The sequence below is a fragment of the Aotus nancymaae genome, unplaced genomic scaffold, assembly GCF_030222135.1.
Source record: "Aotus nancymaae isolate 86718 unplaced genomic scaffold, 86718_ANA_hifiasm-v0.15.2.pri h1tg000062l, whole genome shotgun sequence".
In the NCBI taxonomy this organism is placed as follows: domain Eukaryota; kingdom Metazoa; phylum Chordata; class Mammalia; order Primates; family Aotidae; genus Aotus; species Aotus nancymaae.
This window is the reverse complement of record NW_026988476.1, coordinates 40,748,870-40,773,061: the sequence shown is the minus strand read 5'-3', so window position 1 is coordinate 40,773,061 and position 24,192 is coordinate 40,748,870. Positions and strand designations below refer to the sequence as shown.

The 24,192-nt window shown below is 36.0% G+C and overlaps 1 protein-coding gene across 4 annotated transcripts in view; it reads left to right on the top strand.

Annotated features, from left to right (window-relative positions):
• DMXL2 (Dmx like 2) overlaps positions 1-24,192 on the top strand; it is a 175,338-nt gene that overhangs the window by 127,586 nt on the left and 23,560 nt on the right. For 2 of the 4 annotated variants that reach the window (XM_021673156.2, XM_021673154.2), the window contains exons 23-30: positions 3,617-3,881; positions 8,907-9,985; positions 10,381-10,572; positions 12,173-12,249; positions 13,826-13,953; positions 15,731-15,979; positions 18,903-19,081; positions 23,756-23,883. In XM_021673156.2, the coding sequence (XP_021528831.2) occupies positions 3,617-3,881; positions 8,907-9,985; positions 10,381-10,572; positions 12,173-12,249; positions 13,826-13,953; positions 15,731-15,979; positions 18,903-19,081; positions 23,756-23,883 (2,297 nt within the window). Of the gene's footprint in view, positions 1-3,616; positions 3,882-8,906; positions 9,986-10,380; positions 10,573-12,172; positions 12,250-13,822; positions 13,954-15,730; positions 15,980-18,902; positions 19,082-23,755; positions 23,884-24,192 lie in introns of all 4 variants that reach the window. The other 2 variants (XM_021673155.2, XM_021673153.2) reach the window with 1 other exon arrangement.

The window sequence follows — 24,192 nt, the reverse complement described above, 5'->3', positions numbered from 1 at the left end:
GAAAAGAGAGGAATTGAATAGATGCAATAAAAAATGGAAAAGGGGATCTCACCACGAAGCCACAGAAATACAAATTACTATCAGAGATTACTACAAACAACTCTGTGCACACAAACCAGTAAATCCGGAAAAAATGGGTAAATTCCTGGACACGTACACCCTCCCAAGACTAAACCAGGAATAAGTTGAATCCCTGAATAGATCAATAACAAGATGTGAAGTTGAGGCAGCAATTAATAGCCTACCAACCTGCGGCCGGGCGCAGTGGCTCACGCCTGTAATCCCAGCACTTAGGGAGGCCGAGGCGGGTGGATCACGAGGTCAAGAGATCGGGACCATCCTGGTCAACATGGTGAAACCCCGTCTCTACTAAAAATACAAAAAATTAGCTGGGCATGGTGGTGTGTGCCTGTAATCCCAGCTACTCAGGAGGCTGAGGCAGGAGAATTGCCTGAACCCAGGAGGCGGAGGTTGCGATGAGCCGAGATCGCGCCATTGCACTCCAGCCCAGGCAACGAGCAAAACTCCGTCTCAAAAAAAAAAAAAAAAATAGCCTGCCAACCAAAAAAAGTCAAGGAGTGGACATTTGGCTCTCTGTTTGTTATTGGTGTATAGGACATTTCACAGCCAAATTCTACCAGACGTACAAAGAGGAGCTGGTACCATTCCTTCTGAAACGATTCCAAATAATACAAAAAGAGGGAATCCTCCCTAACTCATTTTATGAGACCAACATCATCCTGATACCGAAACCTGGCAGAGACTCAACCAAAAAAGAAAACTTCAGGCCAATATCCATGATGAACATCAATGCAAAAATCTTCAATAAAATACTGGCAAACTGAATCCAACAGTACATCAAAAAGCTTATCTATCACGATCAAGTAGGCTTCATCTCGGGGGGGCAAGGCTGATTCAACATACACAAATCTATATATGTAATCCATCATATAAACAGAACAAAAGACAAAAGGCACATGATCATCTCAATAGATGCAGAGAAGGCCTTTGACAAAATTCAACAGCCTTTATGCTAAAAACTCTCAATAAACTAGGTGTTTATGGAACATATCTCAAAGTAAAAAAAGCTATTTATGACAAACTCACAGCCAATGTCATACTGAACAGGTTAAACTAGAAGCATTCCCTTTGAAAACTGGCACTAGACAAGGATGCCCTCTCTCACCATTCCTATTCAATATAGTATTGGAAGTTCTAGCCAGAGCAATCAGGCAAGAAAAAGAAGTAAAGGGTATTCAGTTAGGGAAACAGGAAGTCAAATTGTCTCTATTTGCAGATGACATGATTGTATATTTAGAAGACCCCATTGTCTCAGCCCAAAACCTCCTTAAGCTGATAAGCAACTTCAGCAAAGTCTCAGGATGCAAAGTCAATGTACAGAAATCACAAGCATTCCTATACACCAATAACAAACAGAGAGCCAAATCATGAGCAAATTCCCGTTCACAATTGCTACAAAGAGAATAAAATACCTAGGAATACAACTAACAAGGGTCGTGAAGAACCTCTTGAAGGAGAACTACAAACAACTGCTCAAGGAAATAAGAGAGGACACAAACAGATGGAAAAACATTTTATGCCCATGGTTAGGAAGAGTCAGTATCCTGAAAATGGCCATACTGCTCAAAGTAATTTATAGAATAAGTGCTATCCCCATCAAGCTACCATTGACCTTCACAGAACTGGAAAAAACCACTTTAAACTTCATATGGAACCAAAAGAGAGCCTGCATAACCAAGGCAATCCTAAGCCAAAAGAACTACCTGACTTTGAATGGTATCACAAGGCTACTGTAATCAAAACAGCATGGTACTGGTACCAAAACAGAGATATAGACCAATGGAACAGAACAGAGGCCTCGGAAGAAATGTCACACATCTACAACCATCTGATCTTCAACAAACCTGACAAAAACAAGCAATGGGGAAAAGATTCCCTGTTTAATAAATGGTGTTGAGAAAACTGGCTAGCCATCTGCAGAAAGCAAACTGGACCCCTTCGTTAAACCTTACACTAAAATTAACTCCAGATGGATTAAAGATTTAAACAACCTAACACCATAAAAATCCTAGAAGAAAACTTAGGCAGTACCATTCAGGACATAGGCATAGGCAAGGACTTCATGACTAAAACACCAAAAGCAATGGCAACAAAAGCCAAAATAGACAAATGGGATCTAATTAAGCTTAAGAGTTTCTGTACAGCTAAAGAAACAATCATTAGAGTGAACCAACAGAATGGGAAAAATTTTTTGCCAGCTACCCATCTGACAGAGGGCTAATATCCAGAATCTACAAAGAACTAAAGCAGATTTACAAGAAAAAAACAAACCCATTCAAAAGTAGGTGAAAGATATGAACAGACACTTTTCAAAAGAAGACAGTTACGAGGCCAAGAAACATATGAAAAAATGTTCATCATCACTGGTCATCAGAGAAATGCAAATCAAAACCACATTGAGATACCATCTTACACCAGTTAGAATGGTGATCATTAACAAATCAGGAGACAACAGATGCTAGAGAGGTTGTGGAGAAAAAGGAACACTTTTGCACTGTTGGAGGGAGTGTAAATTAGTTCAACCATTGTTGAAGACAGTGTTGCAATTCCTCAAGGATCTAGAAATAGAAATTCCATTTGACCCAGCAATCCTATTACTGGGTATATACCCAAAGGATTATAAATCTTTCTGTTATAAAGACACATGCACATGTATGTTCATTGTGTGACACTATTTACGATAGCAAAGACCTGGAACTAATCCAGATGCCCATCAATGATAGACTGGACAAAGAAAATGTGGCACATATACACCATGGAATACTACACAGCCATAAAAAAGGATGAGTTCATGTCCTTTGTAGGGACATGGATGAATCTGGAAACCATCATTCTTGGCAAACTGACACAAGAACTGCATTCTTGGCAAACTGACACAAGAAAAGAAAACTGACATCATTCTGGCAAACTGATGCAAGAAAAGCAAACTGACATCATTCTTGGCAACTGACACAAGAAAAGCAAACACCACATGTTCTCACTCATAGGCAGGTGTTGAACGATGGGAACACATGAGCACAGGGAGGGGAGCATCACACGCTGGAGTCTGTAGGTGGGGGCTAAAGGAGGGACAGCATTGGTGGGGAGGTTGGGGAGGGATAACATGGGGAGAAATGCCAGATAACAGTTGACGGTGCGGGGGATGGAGGCAGCAAACCGCCTTTCCATGTATGTACCTATGCAAGAATCCTGCAAGATCTGCACATGTACCCTAGAACCTAAAGTACAGTACAAAATAAAAATTAAAATTTTAAAAAAGAGTGTTATTAAATTGATGTAAGTCTGAGATGATATTCGTATACTTTGTTTCATGCTTATTTTATAAATGATCTGTCTAGCTTGGAAGCTACTAAGTTCCAACCTGTTATTCTTTTTGCTATTCCTTAATCTCCAATCAGTTATTTAACTACCCTTCATTGTCCTTTCCTCCACCATGAGAATATAAATGGTAGATAATTTCAGGATATTGATGGGATATTTCATCTGTCTAAATAATTATCATTAAGGAAGTTAAGTATTAACATTGAAATTGCAGGTATGTCTTGAAAAAATGGAAGATATTCAGCTAGCCATGGTTATTGCACGTTTATATGAATCTGAATTTGAGACTTCATCCACTTACATATCCATCCTAAATCAGAAGATTTTGGGTTGCCAAAAGGATGGCTCAGGATTCAGTTGCAAAAGATTACATCCTGATCCTTTCCTGCGTAGTCTTGCCTATTGGGTAATGAAAGATTACACCCGAGCCTTGGACACATTACTGGAACAAACACCAAAGGAGGATGACAAACATCAAGGTAGGATATTTTGTGGATTTCTTTTTTTCCTTTTTTAAAGGAAGAGACAGTTTCTGAACTAATGATCACTTAGTTTAAAAAAAATCATTACTAGATTTGCTTTTCAACTTTGAGAATTTATTATTAAAATTTCTTGTGTGGCTGAAGGATTAGCCACTATTTGTAATTGAATCTAGCATTTTGTTATTATAATTTGAATGTACTAAGAAGATTTCACATACATTTTTTACTTTCACAGTTATATATTGGGGTATATAAGATAGGATTGCCATCCTGTTCTAATTACATATATATTTAATAAGCATACATAATGTTTGCCACATTCTGTAGCTCTTTTCACATAATCATAGCTATTTTTTTTTAAAGTGGAAATTTTGGCTGTTACATATATTGATTTGTCACATGGGCCTGGGAAAACTTTATGCATCTGTGGTAATTTTTCTTTTTTCTTTGTTATCCTAAATAATTTAGATATTGCAAGCACTTAAAGGATATTTATCAGCATTGTTTGCAATAATTTGAAAGAAATCAACATTTTAAGTTTTTGTCAATAGAATAAATACATTTTAATATATCCACATATAGAAAGAGTGTGTCATTAAAAAATGAGGTAGATAAATATGTTAATATGTGCTGTATTTTTAAGTGAAAAAAGTAAGATGCACAGCAGTGTGGTTCTTGCTGCATTTGGCCTATATATATTGTACACATATACACATGAATGTGCACACATGTTATATCTGTCTCCTCCATTTCCTTTGGTTGTTTCCTGAAACAAATCATAAGAAATTAAATACTGGTCATTGGTCACTGGCTGTCTTTTGGGAGTAAGAATGAGGAGATCCTTGTCTTTGACTTTTGACAGTTTGACCATATGTGCCTTGGAGAGGACCTTTTTAGGTTGAATCTATTTTGGATTATTTGAGCTACCTGGACCTAGATGCCTATCTTTTTCCCAAGACTTGGGAAATTTGGGCTGTTATTTTATTAAATGTGTTTTCCTCACCTTTTCCGTTTTCTTCTCCTTCTGGAATGCTGATCATATGAATATTTGTTTACTTAATGGTGTCCCATAAATCCTGTAGGCTTTCTTCATTCATTTTTTCTGTTTCTCCTCCTCCTTATTCCTTTCTTTCTTTTCTTTCCTTTCTTTCATTTCTTTCCTTTCCTTTCCTTTTTCCCTTTCCCTTTCCCTTTCCCGTGTGTACCTGATTATTTCAAAAGACCTGTCTTCAAGTTCAGAAAGTCCTTCTTTTGCTTGGTCTAGTCTGTTGTTGAAGCTCTTGATTATATTTTTCATTTCATTCTTTGAATTTTTTTAGCTCTGGTATTTCTGTTTGGTTCTTTTGTATGATAGGTATCTCTTTGGTGAATTTCACATTCATATCATGAATTCTTTTCCTGATTTCATTTAGTTGTCTATCTATATTCTTTTGTATCTGAATGAGTTTCCTTAAGACTATGATTTCCTTAAGAATTCTTTTCCTGGGCCGGGCGCGGTGGCTCACGCCTGTAATCCCAGCACTTTGGGAGGCCGAGACGGGTGGATCACAAGGTCAAGAGATCAAGATCATCCTGGTCAACATGGTGAAACCCCGTCTCTACTAAAAATACAAAAAATTAGCTGGGCATGGTGGTGCATGCCTGTAATCCCAGCTACTCAGGAGGCTGAGGCAGGAGAATTGCCTGAACCCAGGAGGCGGAGGTGCGGTGAGCCAAGATCACGCCATTGCACTCTAGCCTGGGTAACGAGCGAAATTCCGTCTCAAAAAAAAGAAAGAATTCTTTTCCTAGTATTTCATATGTTTCCTTATGATTGGGGTCTGTTATAGGAGAATTAGTATTTTACTTTCCATTCTTTTCCTTTGGTGTCATCTTTCCTTGCATTTTCATTGTTGATGTGTTTCTACATTGATTTCTGTGCATCTGGTGGAAAAAGTTGCCTCTTCTAATTTTATGGAATAGGTTTCATAGGGAAAGACTTGTTCTTGTGAATATGACTTGAGGTGTTGGTTTGGTGGAGTGCATTGGTTAGGTGAATATAGTAGTGTAGACTCCCTGTAGCTTCTTCAGCTGTAATCTACATTAGTGGCATTTGTAATCCTCTCAGTTGCCTAGGCTGAGTTTGTGGTGATGGTCATGTGGCTTTGCCAGGGTGAACTCACTGGGCAGTTTGTCAGGTCGGGGTGCATATGTGCACACAATGAATGAGTCAACCAGCTTAGGGTCTGGTTGGCTGGGATTGGGGCCACAGTTCTATAACTCTGGCCAAGAGTGTAGATACATGGTCACTTGGCCAGCCTGGAGGTATGCCTGCCAGAAGCAGCCTGCAGGGCTGTTTCTCAGTTCTCATATGTGGGCTCATGGCTGCTCAGCTGGCCTGAGGTTGTGTCTGCTGGGGGTGAGAACAAGGCTGTTTCTCAGGCCGGTGACGTGATTGCATGGCTGCTCAGCTGACCTAGGGGTGTTTCTGCAGGGTGTGGCCCATGGATTATTTTGTACACCTGAGATCCAGATGCAGTGCTGCTCAGCTGGTCTGGGACTATGTTAGTTGGGGTGGCAGCTTGGTCTAGTCTGTTGTTGAAGCTCTTGATTATATTTTTTATTTCATTCATTGAATTTTTTTAGCTCTAGTAGGTTTGGAGTAGGTTTCTCTTCAGGCCCAAGGTGTGGGCATAAGGCTGCTCAGCTGGCATGGGGCCATTTCTTCTGGGTGCCCATGGGGCTGTTTCTCAAGTCTGGGATACAGGTACAAGGCTATTCAGCTGGCTAAGTGGTGTGCCTACTTGGGGCTGCCTGCAGGGCTGTTTGGCCAGGCTAGGATGTGTCCACCAAGGATAGCCCACAGGGTCGTGGAAGTGGGCTCTTGGCTGCTTGCCTGGCCTGGTGGTGTGCTTGCCAGGGGTGGCTTGAAGGACTATTTCTCAGGCTTTGATTGCAAGCGCAGGGCCTTTGGCAGGCCAAGAGTGTGACTGCAGGGAGCAGGCGTGCTGCAGGCTGTTTCTGAGGTCCTGAGTGTGGGCATGTAGCTGCTTTGATGGCCCAGGGGCATATCAGCTGCTCATAGGCTTGGGGGACCTCTCCTATTTGGGGGAAGGTAGGTATGTAGTGGTTTGGCTGGCTCAAGGGCAGGTTCACCCTGGGAGAGACTGCCAGATTGTTTCTCCAACTAGAAGTGCAGTGGTGGTGGTAGGGGTTGGTTTCCCTGCCATGCAGGACCAAAGTCCTATCGTGGTCCTAGGCTCTGCATAGCTGGGATTGTAGCATTTAGCTACCCATGTGAGCTTGGAATGAAGATGGGGTCCCAGTGTTGGAGAGGTACAGTGACTCCTGGCCCCAGAGCAGTTCGCATGCCAGAGGTGACTGTGGTCTCAAGATGGTGCTGTGCTGCTTGACTCACTGAGAGTAGGTGGAGGGCACACACCTTATGCTCCTAATCTGGGGCAATACAGTTGCTTGAATTTCTGCCATCTCTCCAAACTGGGCTCAGGGCTTACAAGTACTGTGGGATTCTTCTGTTGTAAGGCCTGTAGATGTTTGTGGTGGCCATGAGGGCTGGTGGGGATCTTCTGCTTACTCTTTCCCCCTGCAATGAGAAGTTCATCCTGACTGTGGGCAGATCCAGTCTGGGTGGGGAAGATAGGGCTGCAGAGGCCGGCTGCCTCTACACTGCTCTCCTGGACTTTCAGTTACCACAGGTGCATCTCCACTACCCTGCTGCACTCTAGTGCTCTGCATTTGACACTCCAGTGAAATCTTAGCTGTTTATTTGTTGCCTTGGTCCTTTCTTGTCAGGGGATGAATGCCAGTTGTGTCTAGTCAGCCATCTTGCGGACATCATTCTCTTGGTTTGTTTTTATAGATGCTCAGATTGTTCTGTCTTTCACAAATGGGAGCCTCTTCAGGTTTCTGAATTCTTCTGGCATTATTTATTGATAGTTTTCTTGCTTTCTGGTATTACAAAATGTTTCAGGCTCATCTTGTACATTTCCTGCCCCAGACCTGGAAATGACCATTCCTCTAAAGCTTTCTGCTTCCTTTTAGTGGGGAATAATGTTTAGAGACTATAGTTTGGGCACAGGGATCCTCATTGGTACTAATCTGGTCATAATTTCTAGACTATTGCAATGAATGGAATTAGGAAATTTTTTTCCCCTGAGAATTTAGGCATTTACCCTGATAGTTCACATGCATTATATAATCTATAATATAGATTATAGGGTTCTTTCTTCTTTGAAGTCAAGTTTGTGTTTTATAATGAAATGCTTGGATTCTCATGGCATGAACATAGTTATTTGCTATCTATGTGCATATGATAGTTTCAGAATAATAATACAGACATTTTTATAATAACATGATGCTGAGCATAATTTAAACTTTTTTGCAGTTTTTTTGATTTTATTGTACATTCTGCTAAGGATGTACAGTCAGATTGCTTTTTTAAATTAACTTTTCAGGGTTCATCTCTGTGTGTTTATGCTAGCAACTTGATAGATTGATTTCATTTTGCTTTTTGTGAATTGCGAGTTAGATTTGATTTCATTTTAAAATTATGTAAAATGTTGACATGGCATTGAAATAAAATATATAAAACCAGCGTATTTTCATAGAAATCTAGCTTTTTTCCCTGTTTCTCTCTCCCTTTTTAAGAAATCAATTAAATTTTTTTGTGTTTTCCTTTCATTTAAAAAAGATAAGCCAATATGCATGAGTATTTGTATTTCCTCTTCACTGTCTTAGATAGACAAAAGGTAGTTTACTACATGCACTTTCTGCATCTTCTTTTACTTAGTGTATTCTGCACATCACTCTGTAGTGGTGGGAATCACTCCACAGCATATTGGGAAATTCTTTTTATTTCAGATGTACAGTTTTAATGATTATATGTATGTGCCATAGTTTAACCTATCATAGGTCAATATTTAGATGTCCTTTTTTGAAGAAATGCTTATGTATTTTATTATTTTGTAATGTAAATACAAATTAACACAGTACTTTGTGACTGTATCTGTTTGGTTTCTATAGTTATCATCAAGTCTTGTAACCCAGTGGTATTTAGTTTTTATAACTACCTTCGAACTCATCCTTTGCTTATTCGAAGAAATCTTGCCTCCCCTGAAGGAACTTTGGCAACTTTAGGTCTCAAAACTGAGAAAAACTTTGTTGATAAAATCAACCTCATAGAAAGAAAATTATTCTTTACCACTGCAAATGCTCATTTTAAAGTTGGATGCCCTGTTTTAGCCTTGGAGGTACTCTCTAAAATTCCAAAAGTAAGCAAAACATCTGCCTTATCTGCAAAAAAAGATCAGCCTGACTTCGTTTCTCATAAGGTGGATGATGTACTTTCACAATCAAAAGCTCTGAGTGATGGCAATGGAAGTTCTGGCATTGATTGGTCAAGTGTAACTTCATCACAGTATGACTGGAGTCAGCCAATGGTAAAAGTTGATGAGGAACCTCTTAATCTTGATTGGGGTGAAGATCATGACAGTGCCTTAGATGAAGAGGAAGATGCTGTTGGTTTAGTGATGAAAAGTACAGATACCAGGGAAAAAGATCAACAAGCAGATCAGAAGGCCTCGGACCCTAACAGGTTAATAACACCTCAGGAAGAGGATTCTCCTGAAGGTGATACTGAAGTTGATGTGATTGCTGAACAACTAAAATTCAGAGCTTGTTTAAAGATCCTCATGACTGAATTAAGAACATTGGCTACAGGTTATGAAGTAGATGGAGGAAAACTCAGATTTCAACTCTATAACTGGCTTGAAAAGGAAATTGCTGCCTTGCATGAGATATGTAATCATGAATCAGTTATTAAAGAATATTCCAGTAAGACATATTCCAAAGTAGAGAGTGATCTACTGGATCAGGAAGAAATGGTAGACAAACCAGATATTGGTTCCTATGAGCGCCATCAAATAGAAAGAAGAAGATTGCAGGCCAAACGAGAGCATGCAGAAAGACGAAAGTTGTGGTTGCAGAAAAACCAGGATCTCCTGAGAGTATTTCTCAGTTACTGTAGCCTTCATGGGGCCCAAGGTGGTGGTCTGGCCTCAGTAAGGATGGAACTCAAATTTTTGCTACAAGAATCACAACAGGTATGAGTATCACTTTGTTTTCAATCTTAGTTATTTCAGTAATTTTAGTAGCTCTTCCAGTTATAGCTATAAAGCTCTTTTACTATGTTTTACTAGTTAATCTAAATATGTTCAGCTCCTCTATTTATAGGAGGCAGATGTTTATACTCTATGTGGTCTTAGACTAAAGTTTTGATAATAAGGAGTAGGCTTAAAAGCTTGAGAGTGGTCTTGTGTCATATTCATCTTTATATCATCTTCATCTAGCATAGTACCTGGTGCATACTGGGTTCTCAATAAATTTTTGTAGAATGATCAAACATGCTGCCTTTACACAATGTTTATCACCAGTATTTTTATCAGAAAGCTGATAAAATTTAACTACATTGAAAAAAATAATTCCCTATCACCCACAGGAAACTACAGTAAAGCAGCTGCAGTCTCCACTACCACTGCCTACTACCCTACCTCTGCTTTCAGCAAGTATTGCATCAACAAAAACAGTCATAGCTAATCCTGTATTGTACTTAAATAATCACATCCATGATATACTTTATACTATTGTTCAGATGAAAACACCACCTCATCCCAGTATTGAAGATGTGAAGGTAATGTGAAGTTTATGATCATTTGATACTATACACACTGAGAAGGTAAATATGTTATACTTGTCTTCGATTCGAACTTGGAAATATTAAAGGGCCCTTATGTGCTACCTTTCTTACTCGCAATCAGTTTAAGACATTTGTCCAATGAATGTAATTTAAAAGTAAGTGTTCTTACTTCTGGAAAAGTTATTGTCTTCCCTTAAGATAGACACATACTTTTGGCAACAAACCTAATTTTCTTGACAGTATTCTTGCCACTTAATATCGCTTTAGATCCTCCATTCCCGTTAAATGAACCATTAAGTTGGAAATATTTATGACTATTTGTTTACATGCCAGGATATTGTGAAAATACAAGTTGGGGAGTGCTGGGAGGGAACCGAGATTTGTCGCAAATGGCCCCAGATAGTGTGTCCTTATTACTGTTTCGTTGGTAATTGTGTTTATTGGAGGCAATAGTTAAGAGGCAATCAGAGTTTTGGCCGTTACTACCCCAAACTAAATCGATACCCTCTGCCAAGATCTTAAAAACTGATAGGTTTCAAGAAACACTAGGGAGCTTGGCAGGATCTGGGGAGCTAATCAGACTTCCGTTGTCCCAGCCTAAGTGTATTTGTGCTATGCTTTTTCCAGTTCTAGTGGCTGATGCACAATTCAGGTCTCTTGTATTATTATTTTTTATTTGTTTTGTTTGACAGGCACATTTAATCTCTCATAGTACATTCTTCTAAAGGCCTGGTCTAACCAGTTAGGGACTTCTCATCCATAATATGAATTAAACTGTATTAGTATTTTAGCAGAGATTATTTAAATAATTTGTTAGGTGAATATGGACATATAGAAAAGGCATAAAAAGCTTATGAATTCAAAGTAAACATTTCTAGTTCCTAGAAATTTGGATAAGGCTTTCAAAGAGTAATCTGTATAAGATGTGAAACTGTTTCTAAGGTCCCTTCAAATTTAAAGATTTTGTGAGTCTGAAAATACTGATTCAGTATAGCATTTCAGGGTATGTGTTTTTTTTTCAAATTATATGGGTAAATTTAAAACTTTCTAAATGTAAAATTCCAAGACTATCCTCTATTCGTGAGTACCACCTAAATTACTTACTTTCTGGAAAATTAGCCATTTCACACAGTAAGTGATACATTTACTAAAAAGATTTAATTCATTTTTATTGATAAGATCAAGTCTTTATTTTCATCAAGGCAAATTTTTTCATTAAATCAAAGCTCGGAAAATTCTGTTCTTATTTTGCTTCTGCTTTTTTTTTGTTTTTGAATATTACTATTTAAGCTAATTGTTAGGCTAGGACAAATCCTATAATACAAACATCAGCACTTTGCTCAGGGCCTGGTAAATGACAGGCTTACAGGAAGTAAATATTTGATAAAGATGTGTCTGAAACAGTCAGCTTTATTGTGGCATGGGTATAAAGGTGGGTGAGAGTTACTTTAGAAAGTTTAAAGCAGAGTTAGTAGTATAGGAGTCAGTCTTATTTATGATGTTGCTAGTTTCCTGGGTGTTCTCTAATTTTTGAAATATTACCATTGTGTAGAAATGTTAGTACAAAATGTAACTGTGGCTGTTTTGGTTTTAGGTGCACACACTTCATTCACTAGCAGCATCACTTTCTGCATCAATTTACCAAGCATTATGTGACAGTCATAGCTACAGGTAAAAAAAAAAAAAAAAAAAAAATCACCCAAAATAGTATTAATACAGCAAAAACATTAAACTGTTCCAGAGTTATATTAAGTTTCTATTTCCTAGGGACTGAAAAATCCCTAAATATGACTGCCATGTTATTTTAATAGATGAGAATCAGAAATTAAATAATTATTTGTTTAGTTTAGTTATCACCTGGTAGCAACAGAGAAATATAGAAAGTAACAAATAGTAAATGTAAATTACTGTCATTACCATCTTTTTTGTTTTTAAGGAAGAAGAGTTTACTGTTCATAATAACTTATAATATGAAATTTTCTAATTGTTTTTCCTTAGAAACAATTTCTTTTTGCATTGGATTAGCATCTATTTATTTCACTAATTATCAGTTGAAAGAAAAAATACTTTTGAAAAATGAAAAAGTACATTCCTAAAATGGAATTATTAAAATTGCTTTTACTTACCCATTTGCATATGATGTAAAAGTCTTTGGAAGTGATATCAATTAGAAGGAATGGTTTGAATTTTTCTAAATGTAAAATTGCCTTCATTAGTGTATACTTTGCATTTTAATGACTAGAGCAATATAAGTAGCAAGAAATTGAATTACTTGGAAAGATAACCTAGGTTTAAATGAATTATGTTAATAAATGAAAAGTTTATAATAGTAGATTCACGTGAAATTTATATTAAACATGTCTAGCTTGCTTTCTTATAAAGGTAGTAGCCTTTTGTGGGAACATTTGGTATCAGATAAAGAATTAGCTCTCAAAATGGCCCATTACTCTGATTGTAACCTAAGTAGGCTATGACTAAATAACTCCAAAGATTAGAAATGTAAATAAGGAAAAAAGTTGATTTAATTGACTGTTGTCATCTAAATGATCAAGGATAACTTGTTTGATATTGGTCACTGTTAAAATGGCATCAAATGAGAATGTGAATACATTGTTTTTAAATAAGCATTTTCCAGTTGGTCAGCTCTGATTTACTAGACTCAGCTTGACTTTCCACTTTTATATTTCCCCAACTTCATAAAGATAGCCATTATGGAGATGGAAATAAATGTTATTAAATAACACTTAGGGACATAGGATTTTAGGTTTAGGTATTTCTAAAATATGATTTTGCAGACTTTCGTTTATATTTTAATTTAGAGTTAAGCTTGTACAACTTTGCAGAGAAAACAAATGCAACCCACTAGTATCCTGAAATTTTCTGCCTACTATATCCTAGTACCAATGGTAGCCTCCTTACCTCAGACTTTGTAAAAATACAAAGTAAAAATGACTGCAAATAGAAAAGATTTTTAAAGTATTAAAGTGGCATCTGGAAAAAATTCTAAAGGAATAAATGTCATCTGTCCAACCTAGTAAAATTTATTTTTGGTTTTTTAAAAAAGATCAATACACATTTGTAACTAATTTCAATAATTTTCTAAAATAAATTTTTATTAGAACAGTGAATCTATTTTAAGAATTTTTGTTTCTTAAAATAGTTGTCTAATATAGATGATGTGCATAAAATGCAGTTGTTTATTACCTCTCTTAGGATAATAAATAACTGAACCTGTTTGTTTTAGCAGTCAAACAGAAGGAAATCAGTTTACAGGAATGACTTATCAAGGACTTCTTTTAAGTGATCGTAGAAGACTAAGGACAGAAAGCATTGAAGAACACGCAACACCAAATTCATCTCCTGCTCAATGGCCTGGTGAGAATTTAAGTGATTTAAAAAAAAAAATCTTCTAGTTGGCAATTTCTTCTTAAAAGCCCACTGAGCAGTTTCTTGCTTGTTGCTGGATTTAGTGAGTGGTTTCCTTCTTTGTTTTTGATGATGTTTTCCGCTGTGGATTAGGAACTGTTAAGTACTGTAATATTGTCTAAAGACTGAGGAAGTTAAGGCTTCAGAAACCAACTATGCTAAACAACATAAAAAAGCAATGTCTTAACATCCTTGGTAAGGGTGGAGCACATTATCTTTCTTAGAAATTTTGAATTAGAGTCTTAGAAAATCACAGACATATTTTCACAGATATATCAGAAAATGCAGTTGTTCTTGGGAGTATAAATTTATATATTGGGATAGGAGTGACTATTCCGTGGTACATATATCTTGCTGTCTGTCAGTCCTTTTTTTCTGGTTGGCTGTCTTTCTCAATCTCTATATCAGTTATTTCAAAACTTCTCTGATCTCTTCAATACCCTAAGTGTATATTTCAGATTACTTTAACCATTTGCTTCTAGAAACACATTGTTTTCATTTTAACCTCTTATTTCAGAATCATGTCAGACTTCCAAAAAATTGCAAATATCATACTAAATTTCACCCAGATTCCCCAAATGTTAACATTTTACCATTCTTCCTTTATCATTCATTTCTTTTCTCTCTCAATCACTTAATATGTTTGTGTGTCTAAGTGTATTTTTTTAAATTTGAGAGTAACTTGCACACCTGATATCCCTTTCTTTGTAAACATTTCAATTTGTGTTTCCTAAAAACAGACATTCTTACATAATTATCAAATTTAACATTCATGTTCTCTAATCTATAGCCCTTTTTCGAACTTTGCCCATTGTCCCACTAATATGATTTTTGGACCTGTATGTAACATTTAGTTGTCATGTCTCATTAGTCTCCTCTGACACAGAGTAAAGTTCTCCTTCTTTCTCTTTCACAACTTTGACACTTTTGAAGAGTAACAGCCAGTTATTTTTTTTAAGCGTCCCTTAATTTGGGCATTTCTGATTTTTTTCTTTCCTTTTTTTGAGACAGAGTCTTATTCTGTCACCCAGCTTGAGTGCAGTGGTGCAATCTTTGCTCATTGCAACCTCCGCCTCCTAGGTTCTCCTGTCTCAGCCTTCTGAGTAGCTGGGACTATAGACATGCCATGATGTCCAGCTAATTATTTTGTATTTTCAGCAGAGATGGGGTTTCATGCTTTTCTCAGTATGAGATATCAAGAGGCATATGATGTCATTTGGCCCCAACTGCTATTAGCTTTGATCACTTGGTAAGGTGGTTTCTGCCAAGTTTCTCCATTGTAAAGTTACTTTTTTTCCTTTGTAATTAATCAGTATCTCATAAAGAGATAGTTTGAGACTTTGTAAAACATACTTTCACTTGCGAATTTTGGCATCTAGTGATGATTTTTGCCTGAATCATATATTACTATGGGGTTACTTAATGGTGATTTTCTAACACTATCACTCATTTTATGTACTAGTTGAAATTCTACTGTAAAGAGGAGCTTCCCTTCTCACCTTTAATTTGTTTATCTACTCATTTCTTGTATTAGTGTAGACAAATGGATGATTTTATTCTATAGGTTATAATCCATTCCTATTATTATTTATTTTGTTGCTCAAATAGTGGAAATATTTATTTTGTAAAATGTAAATACATAATTCTGGATAAGTTTCAAATTTGAATGTTTTTTCCTTCTGGTGCTTCATCCTGACATACATCTTATGATTTTATACCCTTATAGGTGTGAGCTCACTTATTAATCTCTTGAGTTCAGCCCAAGATGAAGATCAGCCAAAACTGAACATTTTGTTATGTGAAGCTGTTGTTGCTGTTTACTTAAGTTTATTGATACATGCTCTTGCCACAAATTCCTCCAATGAATTATTTAGGCTTGCAGCCCACCCATTAAATAATAGAATGTGGGCTGCTGTTTTTGGAGGGGGTGTAAAACTTGTTGTGAAACCCCGAAGACAATCAGAAAATATTTCAGGTAAGATAAGTTTGATACTAATAATGTATGTAAATTTAATCATTTTGAATGTTACAAGATTTTTTAATGTTTTAAGAAATTTCACTTTGAAAACTAGTGATGCTTAAAGTATAATCACTCTTGTTATGACAGCAAATAATGAAACCCATGATATAGAAATATAGTTTGTTACTTTTATGTTTATAGAAATAACATTTTTGAGGTTGATAAAGCAGGACATGTTTGAAGAAGGTTAAAAATAGAGGAAAGGTAAAGGTAAATATAGAATGTTAAGGAATGAAGTCATACAAAAAGGATAGTTCCTAAGTAAATAAAATGAAAAAAAAGAATCCCCCAAGAAACAAAAAGAATAGTTCTTAATTACAGAAAGAAGATTTAAATAAGTGTTCAAAGTCTGTATAGAGCACACCAGCAATTGGCTTCAGATTAAATGTATGGTCATGTACAAGGTAGCTATTCCAATCATACACATGGTTTTTAAATTCCATTTTTATTCTCTAAAATATTTTTTCTTAGTCTTCTATTCCATTTTCCTTGTTTTTCCTTGTTTTTTCTTCCCTCATGGGTCAGAATGTATTTTTCATCCCACTTTTAAAGATGGTAAGATATGGTGAATTATAGACCGATGCCACAGGAAAGATTTCTATCTTGATGCTGAAATATAGGAATCATCTTAATCATCCTTAGAAACGGACATAGTATAGATCAGTGGCACACAAGTTTAAATGACACAAGTTCTAACCTGTGTCTTCATTGTCTGTGATTGAGTTAAATAAATAGGTTCCTGTGTAAGTCAGTGTAAAGGAGAGGATCTCATCAACTCCCACTGCTTCCATTCCCATCAAATGTGGATACATCTGAATCTCTTTCTCCCTGCTTGGATATAATCCACTTTAAACTTAAAAGTTTTTCTCCAAAATTGCTTCTTTCTTTGCCTGAGTTTTCTGATTTTTTGTTCATGGTAATTTTATCCATCAAATAATCCATGCTTAAGACCCACTAGTACATATTCATATTTGCATTATTTTATTCACTTAACACCTATTAGCCAGGCAATTAACAAATGATATTTCAGGTATGATAAGAACTGTGATAAAAATGGAGTAAGTGGAAAGAGAGTGATAAGGGGATGGGAATGGACCAGTTTTGTTAAGGTGGTTGGAAGGCATGTTTCTGATGAGATAGTGTTTGAGCAGAGCCGTAGGATAGTGAGGACTCATACCATGTGGATATTGGAGACCAGAGCATTCCAGGCAGATGAATGCAAAGGTCCTGAGGTAGAATAGAGTTTGGCCTTTTCCAGAAACTACTCAGATACCATCATGGCTCTCACGAACAAGGGGGAGTGTTATAGGAGATGAGAATAGAAAAGTAGCTGGGGCAAGGTCCTTTAGGATCGTGGTAAAGGCGTTAGTTGTTCTAAAGAAAGAGGAGTGACATAATCTGATTCAGCTTTTCAAAAGAACCGCTCTAGCTGCTTTGTGGAGAATAGACTGTGCAACATGAATAAAAGCAGGGAGCCTAATAGGGAGGCTGGCCCACTTTAAAGATGATTGTGGGTTACCATCAAGGATGAATGGATCAATAAAATATGGTATATACATGCAGTGGAGTGTTACTCAGCCATCAAAGGAATGAAGTACTAATGCATACTTAATCTGTATGAACTTCAAAATATGCTAAGCCAAAGAAGCCAGACACAAAAAGTCTCATAATGTCTGGCTCCACTTGTATGAAATATCCAGAATAGGTAAATCCATAGAGACAGAAAGTAGACTGTGGTTGCCATTGGGTTGGGGGAGGGTGAACTAGGGAGTGACTGCTTACTGGGTATAGGGTTTCCTTTTAGGGTGAGGAGAATGCTTAGGAACTAGATAGAGGTGCTAGTTGCCTGACATGTTAAACGTACTAAATGTCACTGAATTGTACATGTTAAAATTGTTAATTTTTTGTTATGTAAACTTCGCCTCAATTAAAAAGAAATAATAGTGGTTTAGCCTAGGGTGTTAGTTATGGCCAGAGTGAAAAGTGATCATGTTCTTGATGTAGTTTGAGGTTAGAGTCAATGGATTTGTTGATGAATTGTATGTGGGGTAGGGGAGAATGAAGAGTTGAGATAAAATTATTTTCTGTGATGGGGAGATTTAGAAGAGGAGCAGGTTGACTTCTACTTTCTGGCGCCCCCATACCCAATTCCGGAATCCTTTTGCTGTTTCTTTTGCGTATCACTCATACACAACCCTTCCTCTACTTTTTACCACCCACCCTATTAGTGCAGGCTGTTCTTAGTCATCTTCTATCTTCCTCTCTAATTCCCCAGACAAGCCATCTCTCATTGTGTGACTAAAGGTTGAGAGGTGTTAGTGGGAATTGCCCAAAACCTAAGTTCCCAGCTTCATAGCCACAGACTTGTCCTAACCTAACTCTAGACTTTGTTGTTGATATTACTTCCCTCCATGACTCCCGTCTACCAAAAGTAATTTATTCCTCATTTACCCAAACCACCTTTGACCATTTGTTTATGTTGTCCTTTTCCATTTTCCCATTGAAATTCTGCCCTTCTTTTAAGGCACACTATTACATTCTACATATTCAGTGACTCTTTCTTGAACCTCATAGTCAGTGATTATCAGTCAATCACTTGTTTAATATTTATTGAATGTGCTACTTATTTAGTATATTTTATATAGAATTACTTTAATCCTTATTTTATGGAGCGCATGGCAAGGTATCCTTTAATGCTTTATCTCCATCTGCATCTCTGCCATGACCGCTGGAAAGCTGATTGAGTAACTAGAAAAATTCAGAAGCACAGGAGTAAGTAATTTAGTCTAGAGCAAAACATGGCAAGAGTAGAAAGCTTAACTCTGTCAGTTAGCAGTGGAAAATGAATGCTGGATTTTTTTCTTCTATCTTCATTTAGCACCTCCTGTCCTTTCTGAAGACATAGATAAACACCGTAGGAGATTTAACATGCGAATGCTCGTCCCTGGAAGGCCTGTAAAAGATGCTACCCCACCACCGGTGCCTGCAGAAAGACCATCTTACAAAGAAAAATTTATCCCTCCCGAACTTAGTATGTGGGATTATTTTGTTGCAAAGGTAAGGAGTGTGAGAAATGCAAGCTTTAAGATAAGTGGATCATCTGTTTTATTAACTCGTGTTTGCGTCTCACATAGGAATGATGGGGTAGCTTTTGGATTGAATCACCATAGTTTAGACATTTAATTTATTAGGTCTAGAAACTGAATAGGCATTGTAAATTCAAGGATGATCAGATACTTGATAATATAGGAGACAAAGTAAAATCACATGGGAGTTCAGTATAAATTGGAAATCAGCTTATTATATAATCAGCACCATCTTTTTCTAGTGACTGGAATACTTGTATCTACCTTCTAGGCACCCTCCTTCTCATTATCAGTGGCTCCCTTGGTAAGCATGGAATTAGAATAGAAGGAGATGGATGGACATTTGGGGGTTTTATCAGGCCATGATGAGGCCCCCTGATATGTCTCTGTTTTCCCATAGCAAAGTAAACTTCTCAGGGGATCAGAATACTCATGGTGGCTAGATCTGGTGTAGCCCCATTTCATACCATGCTGGGTGCATGCTAATGTTTGCTTTTCTGCACTTTGCTTTTTTGAGCTCATGATCCTTCTTCTATTGGTATGTTTCCTTCTTGACATGTGTTAACTCTTTTGTCACCTTGCTGTGCATACACATTAGGGAATACATATCCAGTCATGTCTCTTCCCACTTTTAAGTTTTTATTAGATCTCAGATTTATTGAGGTGCTGATCTCACTCTGTTTTTTGTATGCTAAGCTGATCCTTAAAAAGTCTTTCACTGTGAGTTTGGATGCTTTGTTTTGTTATTTAAAGACTTTGAGGCCAGGCGCGGTGGCCCACACCTGTAATCTCAGCACTTTGAGAGGCCAGGGTGGAAGGACAGCTTACATCCAGGATTTAAGACCAGCCTGGACAACATAGTGAGACTATGTCTCTACAAAAAAATTTTTAAAACTTACGTGCAGTGGTGTGTGCCTGTAGTTCTAGGTGCTTGAAAGACTGAGGTGAGAGGCATGTTTGAGCCCAGGAGGTCAGGGTTATAGTGAGCCATGACTGTGCCACTGCACACCATCCTTGGTGTTGGAATGCGACAGTGTCTCAAAAAAAAAAGGACTTTGGTTATGTCAGTGGTTCTCAAAGTGTGGTCTCAGAACGAGCAGCATCAGCATTGCTTGGGAACTTGTTTGAAATGCAAATTCTTGGAGCCTACCTCATACCCACTCTATCAGAAACTCGGAGTGAGAATCAACAGGCTGTGTCTTAACAAGCTCTCCAGATGGTTCTAATGTGTGCTAAAGTTTGAGAACTACGGGTTTAGCCACGTTGAGAGTGCAGATTTCCAGGTTTGCACTTTATCACGGTCCCAGTTATAGTTACCAGAGTCATTCTGGCCTGTCCCTTAAGGCTGCTGATTGAGTCGCACTTAATTGTATTTAGCTAATAAACCAGGGAAGTGGTAAAGTACTCTTAAAAATGTATAGGCAGTTCCCACTCCTACCTTTTTAATTTAAAATTTTTATTTGCCATGAATGAAAGCTCATTGTATCATTAATGTGAGTGATAACAACATTAAGATTTGTAAATGGTAATGTGCTAAATTAATTTTTGTTTTTCAAAAATGTTTCCTCCTGGATATATGTTTTGAACATTTGGAAAATGCAAAGAAATATAAAGAAGGGAAATAGCACTCATCTATGCAAAGATAACAAGTTGCTACTTGGCCAAGTTCTAATCTGTTTTCCTCAGATTAAAAAATATATATAATGGATCAGTTTATGTGGTTAATTCTGTTAATATTATTACAAGGTAAACAGTTTTTATGCCATTAAAAACTTATACATCTGTTGATGTATACAGCTGTCATTAAAAAAAAAGTTAGAAAACTTCAGACATGCAAAAGGAGAGATAATGGCATATGAATATTTTATCTACCATCATCTAACTTCAAAAATTATCTACTCATGGACAGTCTTGTTTCATTTATACCTCTACCCACTACTTAGATTGTTTGGAAGCAAATCCAGACATCATGAAATTTCATTAAAAAATATTTCTGTATTTATTTTTGAAAAAAAAGGATTTTAAATAGATCTACACTGGTGTTATACCCACAGGAACACACCCACAAATCTTTAATATTATCAAGTATTCAGAAAGTGTTCATGTTTTACCACTTGGATCTTAAATGTTTTTATATAATTGATTTGTTCAAATCAGGATCTAAAATACTATTCATACCCTGCAAGTGGTTGCTTCATCTTAGGTCTCTTTTAATCTGTAGGCTCCACCTCCATCTCTCTCTCTCTTTTTTTTTAAACTGAGCTCCCACTTTTTTTTTTTTTTTTTTTTGCCCCTGAAAGAATTTGACCTGTAGAATTTTTCAACAGATTTTGCTGATGGCATCACCCATATTTTGTTCTTCTGAATCTTGTGAAAGTTAAATCCAGTTTCATTCTGATTGGATAAGAAGAGGGAGAGCAGGATTAACTTCATTGGCGGTTTTGTGTATTTCTGTCAGGAAGCTATTTATGATTTTAGTTGATCGTTGCTTACCTTTATTATTTCAGTGACAGTTTTAAATTATGATAATATAATCCTATCATTCATTTTTCATGTATTTGCTGGAATGTCTCTTCATCAACCTATTTGGTTACCCTGAAGTACATTTTGAATGGGAAAGACAGGATAAATGCTTTATTCTTTGCTTTTGTGTACCAGTTTTCAGAATGATGAGTTGGTTCCCAAGCATCCTTCAGAGGAGGCCAGTGAGTTTTGTTTTGCTTTCAGTTTTGTTATGATCTTATAAATTTAAACATATTTTATATGTTTTAATCCATTGCAGTTATTTTTCTTACGGGGACTCAGATTATCCAGCTTTGCCAGTGAGAGCCTCTTCCACAGTTGGCTCTGAATCTTTTTGAGATTATTCTACTAGTGTTTGACTTTGCCGGCTTTCTACTTTAAGTTAATTTAGGCTAATCGTGTTTATTTCCTCCCTGTGACTGAGAACAATCATTTCTTTAAATAACCTGGTTCCTTTTTGTAAGAAATGATATTTAGAAACCACAGTCAGATACTGGGGTGCTCACTCTTACTTGGTTAATCATTGTTTTTAGATAAGTATCAATTATAGTGACCTTGTAACTATTCACTTTGATGAATATACTATAGTTTACTTAATTAGAGATTTGATGTTCATAATGCCAAGAGCAGTATCTTTTAAGATAACATCTTGTTCATGATCAGATTATTTCCTTAAGAAGTACTAGGTCAAAGGCTATAAAGTTAAATAAGGCTTTTAATACATACTGCCAGATTATTTTCCACATTACTAATTTGTACTCTCTTGAGAACAGTGAGAGAATGCATCTTACTTTACCCCGGTATTAGCATTAAGTGTTGCTTTTTCATTTTTGTTAATTTTATAGATTAATTTTATTAATTGATAATTTGATGTTAATTATATTGCTAATTATTATTTGATATTTTATTTTCTGTTAGTGACATTATAATTTTAATGATCTTATTGCCATTTGGTTTTCCATTTTCTGGTATTGACTGTTCATATTCTTACCTGAAGTATCTATTGAAATTATAGTGTTTTTTCTTTTTATGGATACCTTATTTATTTAGGGACATTATTAATTTATCTTACTTGTTAAACCTTTTCCAGTTTATTTGCTTTAAAATTTTGTTTATTATGCATTTGCAGTTTTAAAAATTTTATCATACACAGAAGTTTTAAAAAGTTTAAAAATTAGTTGTATTCATACATTTCCTTATTGAATACATTGTTTTTAAGCAGAAGACTTTTCCACTAATAAATGTTACATTTATTTTACGCTTCCTCCTATTCTTTTCCTTTCTCCTTTTTCATAACTTTTAAGTCTCTTATTTATCTAGAATAAAGTAAGGAACAGGCAGGATAAGACTTCATCTCCCATCCCTACACATAGCTAACTAGTTGTTCTGTTATTATTCATTAAATAATCCTTCCTTTTCTCCCAGTGACTTAAGGTGTTATCTTTGTTAGATTAAATTCTTATACATATACAATTTTTGTACTATATTTTTGCATCAATCAATTACTAGACTATATTTTTCTTAGTTTAATATCCACTAAACCTGGGTTTTTTAATTTAAAAAAAATTTCCCAGCTATTCTTACCTGTTTGTTCCTTTCTACAAAATTCACAATCATTTTAAAGTTCTAAAACAGGAAGAAAAATTCCCAGGGAGATTTTTATTGAAATTATTCAAAGCCTATATAAATTAACTTGCAAAGAATTACAGTTTTTACATATTTCAGTCCCTCCCTTCATATAATTTTACAAAGGTTTATAATTTCCTTCACAGTAGCTCTCTCACAGTTTTTATAGTTTTTGTATTATTTTAGACTTTTCTAACTTTTTTATTGCTTATCTATAAGAAGAAAACTATGAAATTTTTTTTCACATCTAGCTATTTAATTATTGAATCTGAGAGTTTTGCCTAGTCATCTTGACTTTTATAATATAGCATCATCTGCAAAGGAAAATTTTTACTTAAGCTGACACCATTGAAAATGTTTACTTTTAGGTTAGAAAAAAATATATACTAAAAATATTTTCTATATTAAATATATAATACATAAATTATATAGTGAAAATATATTTTATATGTTTATAAAATTATATCTTTTTAAAAAACTTTACTTTTTATTACAGCCATTTCTTCCTTTGTCTGATAGTGGTGTTATATATGATTCTGATGAAAGCATTCATAGTGATGAAGAAGATGATGCCTTTTTTTCAGATACGCAAATACAGGAGCACCAAGATCCAAATTCCTATAGGTAAATAAGACTTTCCTTTCTTTTTCTTTTTTTTTTTTTGGCTTTTCTTTCTGTAAAAAAACTCAATGTTACTAATTTTAAATGACATTATTATCCTGAATTTATATAAGAACTGACTTATGTTTCCACATTACAGATTCTGCACCTTTGAGGTCAATTTCTAGATAGTATTTTCTCTACATCCAAAGACTAATTTTCATGGAGAGTGCAAACACAAGCATTTTTAGTAAGGAAAACATATGTAACTCATGGATATACTATTAGAATTTAATATGTAATTTATTGGTATACTATTAGGTTCTATGTGAC